At 38.9% G+C, this 26,720-nt stretch overlaps 1 protein-coding gene across 6 annotated transcripts in view; it reads left to right on the forward strand.

Annotated features, from left to right (window-relative positions):
- The window catches only part of ADK (adenosine kinase), a 542,329-nt gene that overhangs the window by 440,664 nt on the left and 74,945 nt on the right, over positions 1–26,720 (forward strand). For all 6 annotated transcript variants that reach the window (XM_073353161.2, XM_073353156.2, XM_073353153.2 and 3 more), the window contains one exon: positions 20,029–20,064. In XM_073353161.2, coding sequence (XP_073209262.1) covers positions 20,029–20,064 — 36 coding nt within the window. The remainder of the gene's footprint in view (positions 1–20,028; positions 20,065–26,720) is intronic.

Consider the following 26,720-nt stretch of genomic DNA (forward strand, 5'->3'; position numbering starts at 1 on the left):
AAGATTAAAATATTTTAATGCTTGTGGTCCCAGATTAGATGAGATTAATTTTTAAAGACATGATAGGGTTTTTTTCATATATTTTTCCTCTCAAGGAATTTTCTGGGTTTATAATACTTGGTTTTGGGATACAACATTCTTGTAATGTTTTTGCCCTTAATTAACTGATACATACTCTCAACATTAACTCCACCTTAATATAAGTGTTTTTCTTGGCCTTTTAAAATTATTTAAAATGTCACACATGAGCACTACATGAGAAACCCAAGGAGAATGCTACCTTGTGACATTTTTAAAGATTTGAAGATATGGAATATCAACCTTAACATTTTTTTCAAAATATGATTTACTTTTAAGGCAAGATTCACTGGTACACCAAAGCAACCAGCATGAACTGGCCAGCTAAAATGAATTTACAACTCTTTTGCATCATCAGAGCAGTGCAAAGCAGCCAAAGCAGTCTAGTGAATCTGACCCTGAAATTGCAAATGACTTACTGGTTTAGAGGGTTGTGTTAGTGAGACCGGTGCTCTGTGAAGAGGGAGAGCTCAGTCCCTGAGTCCCAAGTTCTTTGTGAGCTTCTGCCTGATTTGCTCCAACAATGTGAAGTGCAGTGGAACTAAGGGAGCAGTACCATGGGGAACCTTTCAAGCACTAAATGCTAAATGTCATTAAGGACCCAGTTTTTAATTTATGTTGAGACAGAAACTAATTAACAAATGTATTTGTAAATTTGCAGAAAATTCATTCTATACTCAGAGTAAGTGCTGTAAATTTGGGGTCAATATGCTGTCCCATACAAAACAAATGTCAAATCCCTGCTTTGAGTACAAAACAGAACTCATAGTTAATTGTGGATTCATGACTAGCACTTGTACAATACATTGACTCACATTTTTTCCACATACAAAAAATATAATTTTATCTCAAGATTGTCAGATTTTTTTTTTCCTTGCATGAGCTGATTTTTTTTATTTAAAAAAGAACTCTGTGTTCATCCAATCAAATGACACCTCACTGAACATGTACTGGTAGAAGCGTTTATGAGAGCTTTATGCCCCTATAGCTTCTGATATGCAATAACTCTTTTGACCTCCCAGTCTGTACATTGATCCTTACCCCTCTGACATGATATAATGATGTCACCCAAGACCACCTCCGATTCCCTCTTTCTCTGCCTATCAATGGCTTTCCATCACTGTGTGTCTCAGTACCATGTACATAAGTAAGAAGAGTAAAGATGCCTGTTTAAAAAAAAAAAAAAATAGAGCTGTGTTATAGGTCTGACAGTTGCATTTTGAAGTTTAGCTAGTGAAAAGAGAAGGGACTCACTGGACCAAATATTCTGTTCATCCCCATCCCAAATGAAGAGTAGTGTGAAAGAAAGCAAAAAGCCTCACTCCACAATATATAGCCCCTCCCCTTTTTTTTAAAATAATAAAAAGAGGATGGGGCCCAGGAACCAGCTGTATTCTCCCTGTACTAAACCCATACCCCCGCCATTCGTGGTCTATGCAGGAAAATTACTCCTACTGTGGAAGGGACAGAATCCAGCCTAAAGAGTTGTGACACACAGGATGCAGAGAGCTCATTTACAGAAGCTCTACACTCCCAAGCAGCTCTGCACTTCCCAGATGTGGAACAATTTCCCCAGCCTTTCCAACTGTACACAGTATATCAGCCTTTCCCCAGTTAAAGTCCACTCATGTGACTAGAAAAGGAGTACTTGTGGCACCTTAGAGACTAACCAATTTATTTGAGCATGAGTGAAGTGAGCTGTAGCTCACGAAAGCTCATGCTCAAATAAATTGGTTAGTCTCTAAGGTGCCACAAGTACTCCTTTTCTTTTTGCAAAGATAGACTAACACGGCTGTTACTCTGAAACCACTCATGTGACTGGCTTTCTGGGTTTTGTATGAGCCATGAGACTGTGAATACATTCTGCTGGCTAGAGCCCTAATAGCATAAATTATTCTTTTGAAAAGTTCATCGAACCTTTTTAGGTGAATGATCAGCTCACCTTTATGCACTGTAGGAGGCAAAGGGAAGATTGTCATCTTAGTGAAATAAAGGTACATGGGGAGATACTAATAATTTATGGCTAGATTTAACTATTTTAAAGAGAGTAAATTATTGCAGCTCCAGGGCAACAGTAACTTACATAGTGACAACTTATACAAGTTTTATGTACCTGTTTACTTCAGTGTTCGCTACAAAAGTGTAGTTACCATAGCAATGGTCTTATCGTCTGATTCCTATGCTAGTTTTGAAATGCATAACACCCATATGCAACCTGAATTGTGATTGTTTTCTACGGCACGTAGAACTTGAGAACTTGCCACACACCTTTCTAAATAAACAGCAACACATATAGATTTATAAAACATTTTATGGTGAAAAGTAATGGTCTGAGTAGATCTCAGGTCTCTATTATTGCTAGTACTGTAAAACCTATGCTACTGAAGTAAAATAAAAGCTTCTCTTATCAGCAGGGTATCTACTACTGTATATTTAACCCAATATCTTGTGCAGCATATCAGTACTTATCTGCAGTATTCCAAGATAAAAATGTATAGCATTCAGGAAGACATTTTCTCTGATTGAGAAGGTGAACTTCCAAACAGAAACATCTTTTGGCTCTCTTATTGCTCCTTTAGAATATGTAAAGATGGCCTCCCAATGCTTTTTCCCCCTTAGTTTGTTTTTCTGCGTGCAAATATATCTAGTCCTGTCTTTTCCTATATTTACTGGAAGACTTTGGTAATCTTCTGGAAGACCTAGGTGATGACTTCACACAGCTCAGAGCTGAAGTGAGGTGCAGCTCCCCTGGCCCCAAGGTGTGGGATTAGGAATCTTGAGTCTTAGATTCCTAAATTAGTATTACCCCACAGGAGGGTGGCAGACTAATGCAACGGGGCACTAGACAACTGAAGGAAGTGAATAGAGATATGGAGAGCTCTATTACCACAGATCTGCTCTTTCCCCTCCCTTGGCTCTGCAAATATGTTCCTAGAGATGTGTATAAATCTTCATGAGTTCCTTAAAAACTGGCTGTCTTCCCTCTCTGCTCATACAGACAGTTGCGTGCAGATTCATGAGTACAGGGTTACAGGCTCAGGCTGCAGTGTGCTGGCTCAGGTTCCTCACCTTTAACACCTAGCTTAGATGAACGAGCACATTTCACCCAGCCTCTCATAGCCATTAGTGGACAATCTAATTTTTGGTGGGTAAGGAAACTGGCAGGAAGAGCTAAAAACAATCCTACATTGAAAGGTTAGGACTGTTTAGTTGTAGGGAGTGAGACTATGAAGCTTGACTCAGCATCCCGTAACCCTTCAATCAGGAACTGGGATTGCACGGCTCAGGTTTCAGCCTCATGCTGTGAGGTCACTGTCCAGACCCCTCTAATGATAACCAAAGTGCTCCAGTAAAATGACTGAAGTCAGGACAAGATATTTTTAATTTTTTTTTGAAAACACTGTTTATCATAACTCTCAGGCTGCTTACATACTGTGTAAATGGAACTAATGCAACTTTTTTCTCTGCTTTACAGTTCATCATTGACAAGCACTTTAAACTAGTTTTGGATTTCTCAGCTATATTCCTTTCTATGTGAAAGTAAAAAGTTTGCTCTCTCCAAAGGACAGTAGAAGCGGATTGTGCTTAATTGTTTTCTGAGCACCATATTATATCCACTCTCTGCACAGGTGTACAAACAGGAGAGGATGGAAGAAGCCTCACATCACTTACCATATGGCCACACTTACCACACATGAACTAGCCACAATAAGTCTGGAGAAGGTAGGCCCAAGTGAGGACAAGGCAATGACCACCCATGTTCTTCATCTCTCTGACCAGCAGAGTTGGATGGTTTGGAGTGGTGCACACCTTGCAGTCTTCTCTAAGGATAGTCAGTGATAGGTCAGGTATATGGTTGATTTATTGGGTTTACTAGCTTAGTTTGTAAAATCCCATTGGTCCTTTTTCCACTTCCTACTCCTTACATCTATGCATTTCTCATTTTGCCACTTATTGCTTTTATAGCCCATGGTGAGTACATTCCAACTAGTTTCAGAGGGGTAGCTGTGTTAGTCTGTATCAGCAAAAACAACGAGGAGTCCTTGGACTTTTTGGTTTTTACATTCCAACTGGTGACTTTAAAATGCGCAGCCAGACACTGACCTATAGGAAAGTTATGTCATAATATATTTTACCATTGTTGGCAAATGTGAACATAGGAAAGTGCACACTAGCACTATAGAAAGTGAAGGTGCCATATACCCTGGCCCTTACTATATAAACAACAGACTTTGAAGGAATGAACCACATACATTTTCTAAATGAAGGCTGTGCTACTGCTACTAAAATTGTGATTTCATATTCTTGATCATCTGTTGCTACTTGAATATAGTATTCCTTCCTTACCCTCTGCTGGTGGTCCAGCCACATGGTCTGGGGTGGACTCCCTAGGACATGTTCACACACATGCTCCTCTCAGCCAGGAGAAGAGGACATAATTTTCTGTCACATGAAAGAGAACTGCTGGTACAGTACATCACCAAATGCTAGACTCATTTCTTGAAGTGGGACCACTGCAGGAGAATCTGGCAAGGAAGCTGTGTTTATGTAATGGAATTGAGTGTTGCAATTGCCATCACTTAGTTCCCTGGCTGCTGTGAGCAAGTGGAGGGAGAAAAACAATTCAACCTGAGATATATTCAGACACCAGGGGCAGCTCTAATTGTGTACAAATACTTATTTAAATACTATGGAATATTATTGGAGGCAACTATAGTATTAAGTTCATTGAGAGACCATATGTAGCAGGCTCATTGATGGGGATGGGAACACCCAGGTCCCCACCCTTTTGTTGGAGATACATCTTCCTCTAGTGTCCTCAGTATATGGCAATATCCCTGGGAGATTCACAACACAAGAATAATTACTGAATTACTTGGCTCTTGTACTTAAAAATTACTTTCCAAGTCCAGCTGTTTGGGGTATAAGTGTTAGGAGAACAGGATCCTTATGATGTAACTTTATGAAATGCAGCTAGTCTTCCATCAAAATGCAGAAAATATAAGTTAGAGCCTAGGACCCTAGTCAAATCTGGCACATAAAATTTTATGGTTATGTTTAATGTTCCATATGTGCTTTGGACAGATGCCAGGTTTGAAAAGAACTGGTTCAATATTATTTACCAAAAAAACAGTATTTTCAATACAGTATCTTCTGTGTAATGTCCAACTGTTGATCATGTGAGCCGGTCAAGTTATGGGTGAAGTGTCTGAGGTGGGGTTGTGTGTTTCTTTTATATAATATAAATCTGTGATCAGGGAAACATTTCTAAAACATGGCACAGCAGACATCATTCAAGACCCTCAGAAAGCATAAATGAGAGGGAAAATAATCTGTTTCTCCTCACTGGAAGCAAAAAAAGATGATGATGAGGATGATGAGATTGAAACTTTAACAGATGTCTGGGAAAATGGGAGAGAATCATATTCTTAACTTTTAATGCAGATGCACCGACCTATGCAAGTTCTGCTTTTCTATTTTGTTTTGGTGTTCATTTGTAATATATTTCTGTATTATGTGAGCTCCAAAATTTTTCTCAGCTTTTTTAGGGAGTTTTGAATAGGAACAGAGCGATGCAAACACAAGGAATTTCTATAAATCTATGCCACTCCTATAAAGCAGGCGAAGAGATCCCAGCCTGGCTCTCTCTCTCTCTCCCTCACCACCACAAATGAGGCCCTTTTCTCTTTGGGTTCCCAAGGCAGTGTGGCGGTGCTGCTGCTTTGGCAGCGCAGGATTGTCCTTTAAGAATATTCATGATGAGTTACTTTATTTTTGGTGTGTTGCCAAAAGTTTGCTGACAATACAAATGAAAGACATGGGACAAGGAATAGGCAACTCTTTGGTCCCAGGGCTTTTGCCCTGCTAAATTTCAAAGACCTGCTGCAAAAAATGGAGGCAGTACAGCTTCTTAATAAAAGGTCACATGAATCTTTTATAGTGAAAAGTGTCAGGCATCCTAAATATAGGGGTTGCTATCAGCACCCCCTATAATACATAAAAAGCAAACATTCTAATTAAGCTATTTATACTACAGGCAAGAACAGGAAAAGAGAGAGAGATTATTTCCATTTTTAAATACTTGGGATGTGCTCAGATGCTATGGTGATGGGGCCATGTAAGTACACAGAGAGACTGAAGGAGCCATTAAATCCAAAGCTCATCTAAAAATTTTAATTTCAGTTTGAAGACGATTTATAGTTTTTCAGTTATCATGTCACCTAGTGGGGGATAAATCCGGAGCAGTGTAAGCATGTCATCTATATGTACTGCAGAACTAATCTGTAAATCCCAGTAATTAAAGAAAAAAGAAAAGAAAATGGAGATAGTATGACAGAGTCTAAAATAAATGGAAGATTTTAAATATAGCGGGGAAGAAACTGAAATGATAAGTGGTTCAAACTTGTAGTGCTGGATCAAATCTGTTATCTGATATTATCATAGCTGACAGGCAAGCTGAAGATATATGTACCAAAATGTCAGAAAGAGTGTTGTTCTGTGAATGTGTTACACTGCTGCAAAGAAAGCGATGCAAGTGACAATTTCAAACAAGTGCTGTTCCTGCAGTTGTTTCCTTACTTCGTAGAGGCTTACAGGTCAGCTTCTGTAATATTGCCAGTCCTCGTCACATCCGAAAATTAAAGAGTTTAATTTGGACTTAAACCAAGTCTCCCCCTTTGTAGCGCATCTGTGCCCATAACTAAGTCATCCTTAATATTTTTATATGAATTAAGCCCAAACCTTTCATTTTCATCCTAGAGTTAAAAGTTAACCACACAGATTTACAATCTGTGGAATAAGTTAGTGCAATATTCATATTCATTAAACTGTAGGAAAAATATATTTGAACTTTAACATTTTTATGACTAGGTAATGCATGAAATGGTATTTTTAACAGAAAAGGTAAACTAATCAATTAAAAGTTTAAAACTATATTAACAAAGCCATTTATAGTTATAATTAGGTTATCACTGTCTAAGATTAATGTTGTTTTAACCTAGTGGTCTTTAACGATAGTCCATAGAGAACCAGTGGTCTGCAGAGTTCTTCTTGATGGTCAGCAGAATGCAATATTTTTAATAAGAAAATCTGATCTTTCTCCTAGGAAGTGGTCTGGAGAATGAAAATCCACAGTAAGAATCTGGTGTAGGGGATATAGGCATGAAAATAAAAGTAAAGAATACATCCTATAGGAAAGGGATCTGATGCCCTCATATAAAATTACCTGAAGTTCTCATTTTGTTGAGCTACAAGAAACACTCTGCATTTGGAAAAGTAAAGACAAGGATATCAAATGTTATCAAGGTACTGACATGCAGAAACACTTATGTCAGATATGTTTATTCATATTGCCATATATCTTTAAAAAAATCCAGTACAGCTCTGAGCAGAGTTCCTGAAAAGATCACATCAGGTGAAGGAACACACATTGTACGAAATCACCAATGTGACACTCTTCAAGACTATGTGCCTGTAACTACCCATATCTTTGATAAATTGTACAAATTTTGTTTGCCATGTGAATTACATTACCAAGTATTAGGTGAAACATCACATGCTTATTTATACAGAAAAGTAATTTTAACATGGTTGAGTTTTATTTTTAAAACTTAAAACAAGTTAATTAGTAAGTATACTTTTTTTTCGCCAGACAGTGATTCAGTTTTTTGCCTTTTACAGTTTACAATTTGTTTTTACTGGCAGAAGAGATGTGTCTTCAAATTAGAAAGGGCATGGTGAGAAGTATCCTCATTTCCTTTTCAGCATAGGAATGCTGAACCCATTCTTTTCCTGAAAATATCCTATTTTCGCATATGAGAGCAGAAAACCAGCTGGCAGAATAGACATTATCTTTTTACCTAAGCCAATTTTTCAAAAAGATAATTAAATTCAAATCATATGAGAAGGTGACTAGGTGTCTGAAGAAATCAGTAATGGGATACAGAGCCTTTTGTTTCTTGTTCAAATCTGTCCACGGTTGGTAGGAACTTAAGGTATATCTACACTGCAATTTGAAACCCACAGTTGCCCGTGCCAGATGACTCAGGCTACCAGGGCTTGGGCTGCAGGGTTGTTTAACTGCAATGTAGACTTCCTGGCTGAGGCTGCAGTCTGAGCTTTGGGACCCTTCCACCTCTCAGGATCCTAGAGCCTGGGCTCCAGCCCAAGTCCAAACATCTACACTGCAATTAAACTGCTCTGCAGCCCAAGCCCTGCGAGCCCCAGTCAGCTGGCACGGGCCAACCGCAGGTTTTTAATTGCAGTGTAGATGTACCCTTATTGGCCCAGGTGAAATAAATCTGTAGACTGAAGTCCACTTCGTATCAAAACCTTTAGTGCTACTTGTGGGTGTTGTCATTTGGGTTTGACAATCTTTCCACCTTTCTGTCTACAAACATATCATGCTAACCCAGGGCTCAGACTCAGCTTCCCAGGAATCCACGGAGTGAAGGGTCCAAGCCTGAGTCAAGCTGGAACCCAGGGTTCGAGCCCTATTGCTTTGCAGTGTAGATGCAGCCTCACTGGACTTGTGCTCTGGGAGTTGACCAAAAGTATCCCACAGGCCAACTTTCTTTGTCCTCTGGATAGTCAAGTTTGGTGAACAGTCAAGTTCTCCCACATTGCACCATGAACAAAGGGATAGAGTGGCCACGTTTTGGGAGGGTACTAGGAAAGCTGGAATATGTGTGGTTGGACTCAGGCCCACATAATACAGTGCAGACCCTGGAGCCCCAGGTTGGGAGCCAGGGTTCATCAATTCCTAACCTGGGGTTCCAAAATGAGTGTAGAGGCTCAAGCCCTAAGTTAACAAGCCCAGAGTCTGGTAAGTCAAGTGCTACTAATATGAGGCTTAAATTGCAGTGCAGACATACCATGTGTGTCTAGCATAACTGTAGTAGCCAAACCTATAAAGTGCAACAGAAGCCATGAAATTTAAGTGGGGTTTTCAGAGAGAGCTACAAAAAATGTACAGACTAAGTTAACAGGCACTGGCAAAAGAAATTCTCTATAATAAGAATGTCTAAGTCAACTGAATTCAAACTAACTTTAAAAAGGTAAAATCAGTACTGTTAATATCAGTAAGAAGTCAGGACTCTTGCTGACAGATGGGGCGGTCAATTTTATTTTTTTGATAGGAGTTAGCTGAGCAGTTAAACCTAGCACAGAAAGAGAGTTATGTGATCGTTCACCCCCTGTTCTTTATAGGGTTCCTGACGCGATAGCCATTAGTTATAATTCTAAATGGCCACACATGACATCATACAAACAATGTATATCAAACGTCTTGCTTTTACTGCTAAAAATCTATTAACCTTTTAGGTGTTCAGTTGACAATATGTGATCTGCAAGTCCTGCTACATCACAGCAGTTTTAGAACTACCTAATCATTTTCCTCAGCTAAGATTGCTGTAATTTCAGGCCAGTGATTTCAGGCCAGTTTGAGTGCCTGCAATCACAGAAGGACTTGTTGAAAGTGATGCAGTCCTTTATTTCTGTTTGTCATCCCTCAGCCAGGAAATAATACAGGAGGTTTCAGATTACAGACTGAGAGAATCCAAGGGCCAGCATTACAGATTTCAAAAGATCCTGGACATCTTTCATTTTTATACGTTTATTAATTCCTTATCTCCCCTAATACCCTATCTACTTGATTTTAACATATTTGTTTCCATCTTTATTTAGTTTACTTGATCTGTGGATTAAGCAAGGAGGCATTTATCTTTTTCCCCCTTTTGCATTTATTTTTAATTAGAGACAGATGCATTCATATAGACAAATGGACAATTTAAGGTAATATGATGTAGCTAATTTGATATCAGAAGCATACGAGTTGAGATACAGTGAAGAGGCATAAATAGTGCTGTTCCTTAGATTAGGATGTAAAGTGGAGATATAAGTAATAGCTCTTTATTCATCATAAAATTTCAAAATGGCTCAGAAGTGTATCACTATTGCAGCTGTTGCAGACCTTGTAATGGCATTAAGCCTCTGACTCTGAGTGACTTTTTTATTATTATTATTATTATTATTATTATTAATTATTATTTTGCCAGAAGATTCTGGCAGCCACTACAATTCTAGTAATAACCTGAATAAGAAAACAGTTGATGATGATGCATAGGTAATAAAGATGCTTGAGCCTTGCCAAGGCTGATATGGGAAACAAAGTTTTAATTATTTTCTAAATGAGCCCTCACAAATCACTCTCTCTGGTAGAACACCACGAAATAACGTGCACATTGCAGCTCTTATTCCACATAGTGTTTTCACATGTTCTAAACTGATTTTTTTTCCCCTCATTTGGTGAAACCCATGTACTTTATGAATTGGTCAGTTTCTGTAGCAGCAGTGGGACAATTTGGGGCATAATGTGGGCATAATGTGCATCCCTGCTAGCCTCTATGAACTAAGATAACTTTGGGATCTGACACTGCTCACAGGAAAGGTAAAAGTTTTCAGTATTTCATCCAGTTAATGCCAGATGTGCTTTAATCTGTAATATATAGTGGTGGGTATGCACTTTTTCAGAGATTATAGTGATGATTCTCAGGCTCTATGCAGGAGCCGCCCAGTCTGTGACCAGCTTTTATTGATCCCTTGTCTGAAAATGTGAACAGTTGTATGCTCCTGACTAGAGAAATCTTTTAGATGAATCTCTCATACTTGTCAAGGAGCAAAATATTTTGAAGCATTGTACTCCCAGGAAGCATCTCCAAGTATGGATCAAACTTTACCAACTGCATGAGAATTTTATCAGATACATATTTGCTTCAAGAAGATATGCTTGATGTTTCCCTTTTTCTTTTCCCCTCTGCTCCCAAGCTCTCCGTCTCTCCCTTTCTAAAGAAATTTTTAAAAATTCTGGAACAATATTTCTTTGCTGCTGAGTTCTGAGTACCCTTTATAAATGGGCAGTTTTTATAAAGGTTTAGGAGGATGTATTGTTTTGATACAATGGAATGTGGTACTATCTGACATAAAAGGAATGTCTGCCTAAACCAAATTGCAACCAAGTAAAAGTCTGTATAGAATAGACCAATGTTTTGTGTTGAAAATAACTATTGATAATTGCATTAAACTGGATTGATGTGAAAATACATGTTGTTGTCACTATTCACAACAAGTTTACTGCTGCCATTAAAGAAAGTATATAGAGGCAGGTCCTTGGGTCATGTAAATTGTAATAGCGCCATTGAAGTGAATAGAATTATGACAGTTTACACCCAGCTGAGGATCTGCCACATAAACTGTACATCTATCCTTTTTTAAATGTCAGGGTGCCGTGTGGACACTGGTGGACACTTCATAGAATTCTTGTTTTAAAATATCTATACCCAGATGCCAAGTAATCACAATGCTCATCTTAATTACGCTAATATCATTAGTATACTTTAAATCTATTTTTATTTGAAATATCAGCTACAACTCAATAATATGTACCTTCCTTAATCAAACATAAATGATCTTAAACATATATCTACTTGCTTATACTTCTTGATTGCTATTACACAGTCATGGCATCGCTCCTAACTACATGATGTAAGGTTAATCGTGGCTCTTGCATCCTATTAATTCATCATATTAAGGTATGTGGTTTGCTGTTACTGCTCCTCATTTGAGAGCAGGACAGGTAATAAAATGAAGACATCATACATATTATGCACATTATAATGTAGCACATTATACAGTGAAGTGAGTTGTAAGAACAGATCATATTATGAAGCTTTTTATGTGCTTTATAGAATAGTCAGGTTTGGTATAAAAAAACCCCTACCAAGAAGTATGTCATGGAGTTGGTGATGTATGTAGGATGCCTTTGTTATATTCCAAAACATAGCAACCAGAAAGCTGTTATCCTTTTTATGTGTTAAGACAGATGCCATTTCTAGGATCGTATTTAATAGTGTGACCTGGTCTGCAGTTGAAAGAGTGGAAAATGTGGCACAGCTTACTGAGGCATTTAATAAAAACTTCACCCCCTACTCAAAGACAAGTTTAACTCCCACACAATGATGCGGCTGTTACAAGAGAGGCACATGTAAGGGACTCTTGGTGCTCTTGATAGCAATATTCTTAAAGACCAGGTTTCTACATAAGTGTGAGGAAAGTTACCACCTTCCATAAAAGGGGAAAAAAGTCTTCAGCAAAAAGGTGCCTGATTTTCAGAAGTGCTGAGCACCCAGATATCCCACTGAAGTCAAAGGCAGGTCAGCACCTTTGAAGTTTGCAGTATACACCAAGGGAGAGGCCAGCTGGATTGCAAACCTGGAAGCTGAGCGTTTGTTTGTTTGTAGTTTGCTTTAATTCATGGAGTGAGGAAAGAGAAAGCAATGCTGTGTGCAATTAAGCATTAATCCATGGGGAAGGGGACTGCTAGCAAGGGTCAGAGAATGATATAGAAGAGAAAGAGGTGGGCTATTTTTTCCCTAGTTTACAACATCCAGGAGGGACAAATCTTTCTGCATACACTCATTCTTTAGTAGAGCTTCATGTCTGATACCTCTGTGATGTGTTGTGACCAAAGCATACTCAAATGTGTTTGATTTCTTCTATTTATTTATTTTTTAAAAAAATTTACAGGGATTCTGGGCAAAATAAATGAGTGTCTATATCATGGATATACTTTTTAACCACTTAGCTCAAAGGTAGTGTGTCATTACTACAGCAAAACTTAGACTATCTGAACCATGTCTATCAGAAAAACCCCTGATAGAAAATCCAACTTCCAAAGTGCATCATTTGTTTAAAAACTCTCTCTCTTAACTGCATCCCTATTTATTTATATTACTTTCTTGTCCTCCATTCCATTTAGACAATTAGGGTTTCACTTTAGTAAAACTTTATGCTACTAGCATTTCATTATGGCAGACAAGGTGAGATGTAGAAAAACAAGAGAGAATTCAAAGAATACAAAGTTATACAAGGATTAGAGGAGAATTAATAGGAGAGACTGAGAAGACTAAATGATTATGGTGTAGAAAAAAGAGAAGTCTCTGAGGAGGTGATCATAGTCTTTAATACCCTCAAGGAAACAATATAAATGAAAGAAAATAATAATTCACAACTCTCAGAAGCTGATAGTGCAAGGAGCAATAACCTGAAGGTAAGGAAGGGAAAGTTTAGATTTTAGAAATTTTTAAAAGAAAGAGCAATTTGGCCATGCTATAGATTGCTAGAGAATATGGTAGAGACGTCATTCAAGAAGTGGTTAAATGAGATATTAGTGGGAGTAAAATAGTGAATGAGCGGGTCTGCCAAATGCAGACTCAAACTGCATGATCTTAGTGGTTTTAAGAATCCATTAAAGTTTTGTTGCTCATAATCCACTTGGATTTGGGAAAAGCATTTTAATACTCTAAAACCGTTCTGTGGGGGAGGAGGCTTTAAAATTATTCATGTTCCAGAATCTACTGATATGCTGTTGGTTTGTCTTCCCAAAGGAAATGGAGGGTACCACTTATAAAACTGTAAGCAAATGAAGGCAGAAAATGCTGTATCCATGACCTTCCATGATGGGTGTGCAGATTTACAGGTGTGGCAGTGAGAACTCCCTCATAAATAGTCAGTATTCTACCATGACAAATTTATGAGAGAAACGTAGGAAAAAGTGACTGGGTTTTATGGTGTTCAGTGAGATATTCCTTCTTTCAAGAAGGATTTTGAGGAAAGGTTAGGTTGTGCATCCCCTGCATTTGCGATCTTGTATAATTATTGAAAACACATTCATGTGCAAGGTTATTGTTTCCTGCTGTTTTATAATTTATTTATGACATAGTGTTGGTTTTAGCAACAAAATGCAATTTGATTTGCTGTGATATTTTTGCAGGCTTAAAAGTCAAAATGCATAATATAGATAATACCATTGCTGGCACTTTTTGGAAGGTCTTGTCACTTGATTTCAGCAATACATAGTTTTAAATGCTGTTGAAGAGAATTATATGAGTTTTATATTGGCCTAAATTAATTAAATTTAATCCGGCATGCATTTTGTTACTGTTTTGAGTATAATTTAATCAAGATACCATATAACCTTGGTACCAATAAAAAAAAGAACTCAGTATGCCAAGAAAATGTAATATGTAGTTTACCTAGTGTTTGTTATGGCAAAGAGAACATACAATCATTGATAGTTGAACCATCTAGCTCTGTAATCATAAAATTCTTGCTGAACAGGGGGTTAAATACCCATAACAAAGTAGAGGTTAATTAAACTTCTGTTTGGAGGATATGTTTCTGTTTATTCATAAACAAATAGTTTTATATTATTGGTTATAAAAAGCCTCGGAATTTTAACAAGCCACGATACAATTAGTTTCAGTCCAGATTATAGACAGCTCCACTTAATAAATACTAGGAAACTAAGAGCAATAAAATACATGCAAACGTGTAAATGGTTTTAAGCTAGCAAAAGAGATGTAGTATAATAGCAGTGGTAGGTACTAAAGGAAGTTGTCGTTTTTTATTGTTATCTCTTTAGTTTATCTCCCCTTTCCTGTGTAAACTGTTCAGTGTTAATTTTAGTGATACAGTGTTATTCAAGTTAAACTACCCTGTACACATAGTTTTACAGTGTGAATTTCCATATACTACTAAGGAATGTTTTTCCCAACTTGATGATGCATTATTGTTAAACCAGTTCTATTTCTAGTTTGGGCTATCCAGTAACAAATCTGCTGTGATAGGCAAATACAAAGATGGTATAAATGAGAGTATGATGATTATAAATATATATCATAGTTTGAATGAGCACACAATGAAGCTTTTATAAAAGTAAGTGTTGTGTTGTGAAAATATGAGTTAGTGAAAGTTTATCAAAAGTGGAAAAAAAACCTATCCAGCCTCCTAAGAAAATTCTGTTTTGTTGCTGTTTTGCTTTATGTTGTCGCATGTCATGCATGAATGAAGATGCTGCATTCTCCAGGGAGCAGTAAAGTCTCTATGTGGGTTGTTTATTTCCTTAATCCTTCCTTCTTTGTGACTCCTGATGTCAGATATAAAATGGAAAGCCTGTAAATATAGTGATTATCAAACTGATTATCACCTGCATGAGGGAACGCCCTGACTGGCTATCATAACCCTAGCAGACTCCACATGTTACAGCCACTCTAAGGTTAGATTTTAAACTGACTACTTCATTAGTGATGTGAAGCTCAGTATGAGGCACCCTGAGGCAGCACAGATGGGGACTGCTTGTTTCCTCTTTCACTCTTATTGTGAACAGAAACTAAAGATTGTCCAGCTATATTGAAAGAACAACAAGAGACACTTGATATGGTTTTAATCGGGCTACAACTTTATTGTTAGATGTCTGGGACTACAGTTACAGTGCAGGTAACTCCATGGTCATTTCAATAGCTATGGGGGCTTACGCCAACCCCCATCTTTTTCCATCCGGGTCCCCCAGCCAACCTTACCTTCCCACCACCTAAAACAAGGGTTAAGATGGACTATAAGGAAAGGGCTCCCTGCCGTGCCAGTCACAGGAGCCCCAAACCTCCCCCCCCATTCCGCTCCTTTAACAAACACCTCCTTTCTAAGTCCTTTACCAAGCCATTTCTTTGGTAACTGTAGCCCTTCCCTATGGCGTACCTGCACAGGATATCCACCCCAAACTTACAGAATAAGCTGCGACATCATAACCTAGCTCCCTTCCCTACTCACTGTAATAAAGCCCCCCAGGAAGGCGAAAAAACCCACTCCACCTAAGCCACTCTGGTGGTGAGGAAAAAATTCCTTCCCAGCCCCCTTAGAAAGGAGCGACTAGTGTGATGCTCACAGCAAGTCCTGACCAAACCCGATATTTTGTCAAGGGGAGGGAGTGTGGGTGCTGCTCAGCCTGGTCTGGAAAAAAGGGGCTTCTCCTACTTGGCTTGCCCCTTTTCAACTCCCCAGCCCTTCCAGTCCCTGGGGGTGAGTCAGTGTCACCTCACTGACCCACTCCCACTTTTGCAGCAGCTTCTGAGCCCCTCTCCCACCCTCCACTCCTAAAGCACTATTCCCCTTCCCCCGGAAAGCCAGACAATGCCTCTTCCTCTCCTCCCCATTGAGGTATGATGGGGTCATCCTCTGCAGTTCTGTTTGGTTAATTTACTTTGAACTATCCTTAAAACTAATATGTTTCACTCTTCCGCAAACCCAGTCTGCAAATCTTCAGTATTGTCTTTTGAGCTTTACTATTTTCTGTACTATGAGGGCTTTAAGGTTAAGGTTATTTTTAAATGGGTGTGATCCTTCATAGGGAGTTGCATGTGTTGAGCATATCTCAGGATCAAGCCCACAAGACAACTTGTTTTGATGGTTTTGTTGATTGGGGGCTAGGTGGTCAAGGGAGAGACAAACACTGCTGTTGCTCTGTGGTGCTTTCAAACATCTTTAGATCGAAGGTTTATTATAAACAAATCTGTGGTTGTATAAACTAGCTACCATCACTTATGTAGCTGTAGAGATAGCAGACCAGCATAAAAGATGAAGCTATAAGAGGGGAAAATCGGAAGATAAGATATGTTTTAAGTGTTGTTCAAGTGCTTACACATTTTTGTGCATGGGCCAGGGCTTTCAAGCTGCATGTGTTATATGAGAATGCCCAATTCCAGGAAATTAAGATGAACTTCCTTAAAGTCTCTCTCCCATATAAGGAAATAAAAATACTGTTAACTGCAATAGTTTGCACTTCACAGATGTAAGAGTGTACTGGTATCCACTTTCCTGTCCAAACAATAGTTTAACACAGATGAAGGGGAAGAGATGGCCAGCCCTCTGTGGAGATAGAGGTGGTTAGGGACTATTTAGAAAAGCTGGACGTGCACAAGTCCATGGGGCCGGACGAGTTGCATCCGAGAGTGCTGAAGGAATTGGCGGCTGTGATTGCAGAGCCATTGGCCATTATCTTTGAAAACTCGTGGCGAACCGGGGAAGTCCCAGGTGACTGGAAAAAGGCTAATGTAGTGCCAATCTTTAAAAAAGGGAAGAAGGAGGATCCTGGGAACTACAGGCCAGTCAGCCTCACCTCAGTCCCTGGAAAAATCATGGAGCAGGTCCTCAAAGAATCAATCCTGAAGCACTTGCATGAGAGGAAAGTGATCAGGAACAGCCAGCATGGATTCACCACGGGAAGTTCATGCCTGACTAATCTAATCGCCTTTTATGATGAGATTACTGGTTCTGTGGATGAAGGGAAAGCAGTGGATGTATTGTTTCTTGACTTTAGCAAAGCTTTTGACACGGTCTCCCACAGTATTCTTGTCAGCAAGTTAAGGAAGTATGGGCTGGATGAATGCACTATAAGGTGGGTAGAAAGCTGGCTAGATTGTCGGGCTCAACGGGTAGTGATCAATGGCTCCATGTCTAGTTGGCAGCCGGTATCAAGTGGAGTACCCCAAGGGTCGGTCCTGGGCCCGGTTTTGTTCAATATCTTCATAAATGATCTGGAGGATGGTGTGGATTGCACTCTCAGCAAATTTGCGGATGATACTAAACTGGGAGGAGTGGTAGATACGCTGGAGGGGAGGGATAGGATACAGAAGGACCTAGACAAATTGGAGGATTGGGCCAAAAGAAATCTGATGAGGTTCAACAAGGATAAGTGCAGGGTCCTGCACTTAGGACGGAAGAACCCAATGCACAGCTACAGACTAGGGACCGAATGGCTAGGCAGCAGTTCTGCGGAAAAGGACCTAGGGGTGACAGTGGACGAGAAGCTGGATATGAGTCAGCAGTGTGCCCTTGTTGCCAAGAAGGCCAATGGCATTTTGGGATGTATAAGTAGGGGCATAGCGAGCAGATCGAGGGACGTGATCGTTCCCCTCTATTCGACATTGGTGAGGCCTCATCTGGAGTACCGTGTCCAGTTTTGGGCCCCACACTTCAAGAAGGATGTGGATAAATTGGAGAGAGTCCAGCGAAGGGCAACAAAAATGATTAGGGGACTGGAACACATGAGTTATGAGGAGAGGCTGAGGGAGCTGGGATTGTTTAGCCTGCAGAAGAGAAGAATGAGGGGGGATTTGATAGCTGCTTTCAACTACCTGAAAGGGGGTTCCAAAGAGGATGGCTCTAGACTGTTCTCAATGGTAGCAGATGACAGAACGAGGAGTAATGGTCTCAAGTTGCAGTGGGGGAGGTTTAGATTGGATATTAGGAAAAACTTTTTCACTAAGAGGGTGGTGAAACACTGGAATGCGTTACCTAGGGAGGTGGTAGAATCTCCTTCCTTAGAGGTTTTTAAGGTCAGGCTTGACAAAGCCCTGGCTGGGATGATTTAACTGGGAATTGGTCCTGCTTCGAGCAGGGGGTTGGACTAGATGACCTTCAGGGGTCCCTTCCAACCCTGATATTCTATGATTCTATGTTAATGTCTTGTTGCTCTGGGACCTTCTTTAAGGCCCATCGGGATAGATCATTATAACTTTGTATTTCAATTTTATAACTAAAAACCAAGGTTAAAAATGTAATCTGGCTACAATACATGGTTTTTAGTTCATTTTTATATTCTCTGTGAAGCTTATCATCCCTCTATTTTTCTCATTGTTGCTTTTTCTGTGTCCCAGTCCCATCTAAGCCTTTCCTGATTGTATTGCAGTTCATTGTACATGCATCACTTTATAGTAGAAGCTTGCAGACTCCTTTTTTCATACGAGTATAGGCTTTGTTAATGACATGCTGGTTTAGGAAACACTGCATGATATCTTTGAACCCTACACTCTTCCTTGACAGCCTGGCTAGCAAATGTCATTGACTATGTGATGTACAAGAAGGAATTCTATTGTACGTAAATTGTCAAAGTGGCTAACCTTGCCTGCACCCAATTGTCAGGACCATGATTCAGTTTTTCTGTCAACATCAGCTAAGACTAACCTGGGCAGCCTTATATTTCTGCAGTGAGCAGCCTGAGGAGTTGTGCTTTTCAGCTTATCACATTTTATTAACCTGACCTTACTGTTGTAATCAATTACATCCACTTCAAGTTCTTAAATTGTCAAAAAATTGGCAGGTTATATAGGTTCACAAATGTGTATTTTTCCCTCCCCAGTGTACTGCTTAAAAGTGAAGCATTACCAAAAGCTGTCCTAGAGATACTGATAGTATGTCTAAGCACACTGCCTTAAATGATTTGGTATGGTAGTTGTTTTAATTTAGTTGGATCATCTTGCTATTCCAGCTCAAGACCCATCCATCTATTAAAATCACTTGGCAAAGTTAATTTGGAAGAAGGCAAGTTAAGGTGTAAAGATTCTTGACAATTGTCTGCAATATTTGCTTATGCTAAGTTGGAAAGTGGATAGGAAAATAACATTGCTATCGTCCTCTATGTCTCTGCTTTCATTGAAAAACAAAAGATATGACTGGAGCGATTAACATAGGTAAGAAACAAGGACATTGTGGTTCCCTGATGTTTCTTCTGCTCTTTGAGGAAAGGAACATAGTTACAGCGCCTGACTCTGTGATTAAGACATCTGAGTATTTAGAAATGTTCCTGTGATTCTGCCACAAAGGTTTGATCTCATTTTGTTTAAATAATATCTAATCCTATCTTTTTAATGTGCAGTAGATGACAAATGATTTTTAAAAGGCTTAATGACCTATATATCCTGATGTCTAATAGACAAATAGGGACATGATGCTTTTTAATTAAGAATATATCTTAAAGCCATATGCCTGGGTTGGTTGTTAAAGTTACTATAACCAGAAGTGAATTTGCCTGCTTGAAGAAAAACATACGTTGCACCTTCTTCATTGTAACTTGTGAAGTCCATTGATAATACCCTGCTGTCTTGCTGGGGATGGGGCGGGGGGAGCCCTTTAGTGCAAGTATCAAAATTGAGCAACTGTATATGGATATATTGAGATAATTGTGTAAAAGAGAAGACGGCCTGAATGAGTTTCAAAATGTATTATTTCTTCATTAGCTAGCACTTTATAATTAACTGTTTTTTATTTTTATTATTTCAGGAAGCTGCCTCTTTAGCCAGAGAGCAAGGCTTTGAGGTGAGTTAACCCACAATTGCACACTAAACAGATCCTAAAGGTTTTTTTCTTGCTGATAATGAAGTTCTTTTGGACAGTGATTGATGTGCTATTATACTCTCCAAGCCTCGCAGTGGTTGCCATGGAAACTTGGCAGTCGTCATGGTTTCTTTGTTCTGCCAGCTCAGTGTTATGACGCACTCTGCTAGGTCTGCACCCAACATCGCCTACAGATGTTATTTATTGAATTTTGAAAAGCCTCTTGGGAAGCCGAGAGGTTGGGCATGGTTTCAAGCTGCCTCTGCAGATATGGGACCTGTCAGTTTGTTCAGTTAAAAAGCTACCTCATTAGCTGCATTACACTCCATAAGGATTCGCTGCTAAAGCAGTGGTGAAGCAAGACTAAACAGTGAAATATAACACCGTTTTAGATAACTTAAACCCTGCCACATGCGGATTATCATTATGCAAATGATTTTAGAAAGGTTGTAAATAAAATGGTTAGGAACTGATTAATGTGAACCCTGCTTCTACAAACAGCCCCTTTTGGAAGGGTAGTGTAAGTTTTTGTTTTCACACGCACACAAGTTGCTGTTTTCCATCTGTGTTCTCCAAAATGTACAACCTTCACTTAACACTCACTTTCTTGAAGTAAACACTGTTGATTTTACAGTGATTTTTCAGAGCTTTTGATGTCAACTTTATCATCTTGATGTATTTATTTGAATGACTAAGCTTTTTTATAGTTTCTCACTGGCTAAATTCACGTACAATAAATTGATCAGGAGCTTTATCAGCAGTAGGACTATAGTGCCATCTCCAAATGTGCAGTTCTTAAACACTATAATTATTGTGACGACAACTGTACTAATTTTACTGATAGTTAAGTGATCCTACTGAAATGTAAATTGCAGCACAGAGCACATGTAAATCCCTTTCAGCACTTTTAAGTGGGAATCAGACCAACTCAAAGTTACATGTTCTTAGTACAAATGTATAGATAGAGCTTTGACTCTTCAGCTCCCATTGGCATTAATAAGAGGAGCACAGTTAGAACCCTATAGGTTAATTTGAGAAATGCAACTTTTGTGTGGGTCTGATTGTGTACAAAAGAAGAGGGAAATATTTATATCTTTTGTTCCCCGATTTAGATTTCTTTAGGATCATTCACTAGCAGGTATATTAATGTTTTGAATATTAAAACTGTCCCATTTCAATGTGTGTGTCATAAATTCTTGCAGTTGCTTTGTAGAAATCTAGACATTTTATCACTGTCAGGATTCATTTGTATAATCTGTATTGTTTGCATAAAAATACATTTTCCATTTATTCTGTCAATTAAATGAATTTTGCAGATGCTTCCAAGTATCACATGTAGTGTAACAAATTATTGGGACCCAGTAGTAGCTAGACAATAAAGAAAAAGAGGAAGTAGTGTATTAAGCCAACCCATTATATATTTTTATTGCCACCTTGAGCTAAAGATTTTGAATGTGCCTTGTTTAAATTCAATCCTAGTGACAAACCACTTTTGCTGGTGTCCACTAACCACCATCATATTAACCTTTCCATTAGCGTTTGCTTAGAGATTCTAGCATAGTTTTTTCTGAACATCCTAAATCTGCCACATTTGATTAGAGCACATCGGTAAAGTGCACAGTGATTATGATCTTATCTCCTATTGGCCCCATGCTTGGCAATAACTATCATGTCAAGTTTGCTGACAGTTATATATAAAATTTGATACGTGTCCGCTCTATTGTTTTCTCTTCTGGTTTGAAAAAAAATTCCCAGCACCAAAAAGCGACATCAAGGGAAGGTAGAATAACCTCCGTTAGATGTTTCATAAATAATAAAATATAATGCCTGTGTGAAACTCAAACTGGAAAAAGCTGAGCCAAGCCACTGCTATTTGAGAATGTTTTCAGAGCTTGCTTTGGACAGCACAGAGTAATTTGGAAATGCCTGTTGGAGAGTTTTGTACTTCTGTGAATAAAGCACAGTGTAAACTAACCAGACTTAAAAACAAGTGTAATATAAAAAGAAATGGCTAGACTAGCTGTTTGTAAGCATACCAGAATGTGAGGAGAAATAACCATTGTTTAGGCATGAGTCAACTATTACATGACATTCTATTTTTTTGTTTGTTTGTTTCTTTGTAAATTTTGCATGATTTTTTTAAAGAAGAACTAAATCTCTAAAATGGATACAGTGATTTGCAGTGAGAAGAGACAGCTCGAAGAGTACTTGAGAGCAAGATAAGAACTGGAGTTGGGCAGAGCAAAAAACAGAATATATTTCAAGTAGATAATGGATTATTAGAATCATAGAAATGTAGGGCTGAATGGGACCTCAAGAAGGCATCAGGTCCAGCCCCCTGTGATGTGGCAGGACCAAGTAAACCTAGACCATCCCTGACATGTGTTTGTCCAAACAGTTTTTAAAACCTTCTGTGATGGGGTTTCCACAGCCTCCCTTGGAAGCCTGTTCCAGAGCTTAACTACCTTTGTAGTTAGAAAGTTTTTCCTAATATCCAACTTAATCTCCCTTGCTGCAGATGAAGCCCATTACTTCTTGTCCTACCTTCAGTGGACATGGAGAACAATTGATCACATTATTCTTTATAATAGCTCTCAACATATTGGAAGACTGTTATCAGGTCCTCCCTCAGTCTTCTTTTCTTAAGACTAAACATGCCCCGTTTTTAGTTTTCTAAATGTTTTGTTATTTATTCCATCTCTCCTCTGGACTCTTTCCAATTTGTCCACATCCTTCCTAAAGTGTGGCACCCAGAGTGGGATACAGTACTCCAAGCTGACACTTCACCAGTGCCAAGTAGAGTGGGACAGTTGCTTCCTGTGTCTTATATACAACACTCCTCTTAAAAAACCCCCATCCCGCAGAATATTAGCTTTTTTCACAACTGCATCAGATTTTTGACTCAGTTTGTGATCCATTTGTAACCCCTAGATCCTTTTCAGCAGTACTACCCTTTAGCTCGTTATTCCATATTTTAGACAGGTTTCAGAGTAACAGCCGTGTTAGTCTGTATTCGCAAAAAGAAAAGGAGTACTTGTGGCACCTTAGAGACTAACCAATTTATTTGAGCATGAGCTTTCGTGAGCTCACAGCTCACGAAAGCTCATGCTCAAATAAATTGGTTAGTCTCTAAGGTGCCACAAGTACTCCTTTTCTTATTCCATATTTTGCAGTTGTGCATTTGATTTTTCCTTCCTAGGTGAAGTACTTTGCGCTTCTCTTCTCTGAATTTCATCTTGTTGATTTCAGATCAGTTTTTCAATTTGTCAAGGTTATTTTGAATTATAATCCTGTCCTCCAAAGTGCTTGCAACCCCTCCCGCTTGGTGTCCTCTGCAAATTTTATAAGCATGCTCTCCACTCTATTATCCAAGTCATTAATGAAAATATTGAATAGGACCATATCTAAGCCTGACCCCTGAGGGACCCCTCAAGATTCACCCTGCCAGTCTGACAGCTAACCACTGATAAATACTCTGGTCTTTCAACCAATTGTGCACCCATCTTATAATAATTTCTTCTAGACCACATTTACTTAGTTTGCTTATGAGAATGTTATGTGGGACTCAGTCAAAAGCCTTACTAAAATCAAGATATATCACATCTACTGCTTCCCCCTTATCCACTAGGCCAGTAACTCACTCTGTCAAAAAAGAAAATTAGGTTATTTTGGCATAATCTGTTTTTGAGAAATCCATGCTGGCTATTCCTTATAAACCTACTATCCTCCAGGTGCTTACAAGTTGATTGTTTAATAATTTGTGCCAGTATCTTTCCAGTAGGATGGCTGGTCTATAGTTCCCTGGGTCCTCTTTGTTCTACTTTTTAAAGATAGGTACTATGTTTGCTCTTCTCCAGTCTTCTGGGACCTCACCCATCCCCCAGGAGAAAGATAGTTGCTAATAGTTCTGAGATTGCTTCAGCTAGTTCCTTATATACTTTCTGATTAATTTCATCAGGAGCTGCCAACTTGAATACATCTAACTTATCTAAATATTATTTAACCTGTTCTTTCCCCCTTGTTGTTAATATTAATTAACCTTTTTAGTGAAGACTGAAGCAAAATATGCACTAAGCACCGCAGCTTTCTTGATGTCATCAGTTCTTAGCACTCTTTCCCCACTAAGTAGAGAACCTACCCTGTGATTTGTTTTTCTCTTGCTCTTACTGTATTTAAAAACCTCTTCTTATTTCATGTCCCTTGCTAGGCGTAACTCATTTTGTGCCTTACCTTTTTTGATTTTGTTCCCACATATGGTTGAGTACTTGATTTAAATGACAGGCCTGCTAAGAACTTAAAATTAAGATACTTTATCTAAAAGTTTCACAAGCGTGATTTAGCATTGAAAATTAGTTATAACTAGAGTTTTTCATATCTACTGCATTTCTAGCTGCAAATTATTAAAGCCGCTTTATACTTTTAGGACTTGTATTAGACAAAATGCTTCTATAAATATATATTCAATTCCATATGTCTGTAAAGATTTTAAAGGACCAGGTTTAAAGAAAGAGAAAAAACAATTTAGTCATTTTCAATAAAGTTATACTTTTACATAGAAATAACTTGTTGCTTTGTGCCAGAGATAGGGGAAAATCTTTAGTTGTATAAAAAAATCACAAAAATGCTGCTAAGAAAGATCACATTTGAAGGACTCTTTGGATGTACTCCAGCTCCAGTTTATCGAGTTAGATGGTCTTCTGTCTCACTTGAAGGAAATATCAGTGAGTTTTCATCCAGCACTGCATTCTAAGGCCACCATTTCCTGCCTTTATCTCCTGCCCTACATTCAGCTATATTAACTGTAGGTGGAACTTAACCTCTAATGTATGGCTTCCTCCAGTGGCACATCAATACCTGCTTACTGCATGAATTTTTTGCCAAGTGCACTGCTAAATGAGTAGTGTGTGCTCCCTCTGAAGTCAATGCTTCATCCCCAGCAATGCATTACAAGGTCTGCGTAGCCACAACTACTTGTTCCAAGCTTACTCTCAGGCCTGGTTCTCCCGTGAAGTAGTATAAGGTACTGCTGCTAAGAAACCTGCCTTGCAATAGATCTGTTTTCAAGTAAGTTAAATGGAGAATTAGAATGTGTTACACCAGGCTTTCTGGGTTCGTCCTGTATAATGGCTGATAGCTTTCTGCTAATTTTATCTAGGGATTTAGGGAGTACCATTTTACCTTCATAGAAAATTTAGGGCTCAGTTCTAATCTTAGCCCTTTTTGTGAAAAGCCATGTATAGTAAAATAGGATAATATGTGTGTAATAGGACAGCCACCTCCTGAGCTCCCCCTCGTGACCTGAGGTCACTTTGCAGGACTCTTCCTCTGTTTCACCTCTTTGGGGTCAATGAATAATTCCACACAGTCTGTCTCATCCAGTAACAGCCCTTCATTATCACAAAGTTCCAAAAAAACAAATACCCAAACTCTTCTACCCATCCTAAGCTGGGCACAGTCTTTCTACCCTGGGAGACTCCCTTTCTGTTCTCTGAGCATGTGGAGAAGATGCAGGACATGTCCTACTTTCTTTGCCTTCTGAAATGGAAAACAAAGAGAGCCACAACTCCCTTCCCTGGGGACCACAGCAGGTGGCTCTCTCCCCCTGCAGCTCTGGCCTGCAGTTGCCCCAGTGACTGATCACAAACCTCTGTTTTCCTTCCCAGAGTCCTGATTTAGTCATGACTTGCTTCAGTCTTTCTACTTGATTAATCAGATTAGTTATGTCACAGGTGGGCTGGACCATTTATAAGGGCCATCCCCCCCATGACTATGTGTATTAGGGGCTAGTAGCACCTCCACACAAAACTGTTGGTCTCCCAGAATACTGCAGACTTCCAAAAAAATCCCAAACCATTACTTTAGATGTATTGGACCAAATTCAGCCTTGATGTTTGTGGGCACAACTCCATTAATTTCAAGGATTTAAGCCTGTTTAAGCCAGGTCTGAACTAGTCCCATTATATTTAATGTACATATATTCAGAGATAAAGAATTGGAGGTTTTGTTTGACCAACTGTGGGAGGTTTCAACTCGATGTACCTGTTATTCAGCATACATGACATATGTTTCTGAAGTGCAATATGTTCTACTTGATCGAGTAAATGCAGCCTGTGAGCCTCCTCAGATGCTTTATTCAATAGGGAGCTGGCTGCCCCTGTGTGATTTTTATATCTTCGTAGCTAAATCAGAGCCAAATCCAAATGTAAAATCCAGCATTTCGAGGCATCATGTGCATTTATGACACTCTTTTAGATACTTTGGGACCATAAAGCAATGATATGTTTGCACTCACTCATATATGTAAGGGAGTAAGGGATTCAGAACAGTGCCCTGGATAAGAATTCAAATATAATCCAATGCAAGTTACAAATAAAAGTAGGAAATAATCTTTGCTACAGGTATTTCAAAATAATATGTATGGAATAATTTTGCTGAATAGAAATTACTTATTCAAACTTGAGGGAAGGTAGCATCTTACAGGGACTTGAAAGACATGCCACAGCTGAAGCCCTTACTTGTCATTTGTCTTTCACTTCACTGAACCACGTGACACAAAACACCACAACCGCACTTCAGAATATAACAGTGCGTAATGGTCAGACGAAGCTAGACTGTGGAGAGGTGAAGGACTTTCCCAC

Source organism: Lepidochelys kempii, chromosome 7, assembly GCF_965140285.1.
Source record: "Lepidochelys kempii isolate rLepKem1 chromosome 7, rLepKem1.hap1, whole genome shotgun sequence".
NCBI lineage: Eukaryota > Metazoa > Chordata > Testudines > Cheloniidae > Lepidochelys > Lepidochelys kempii.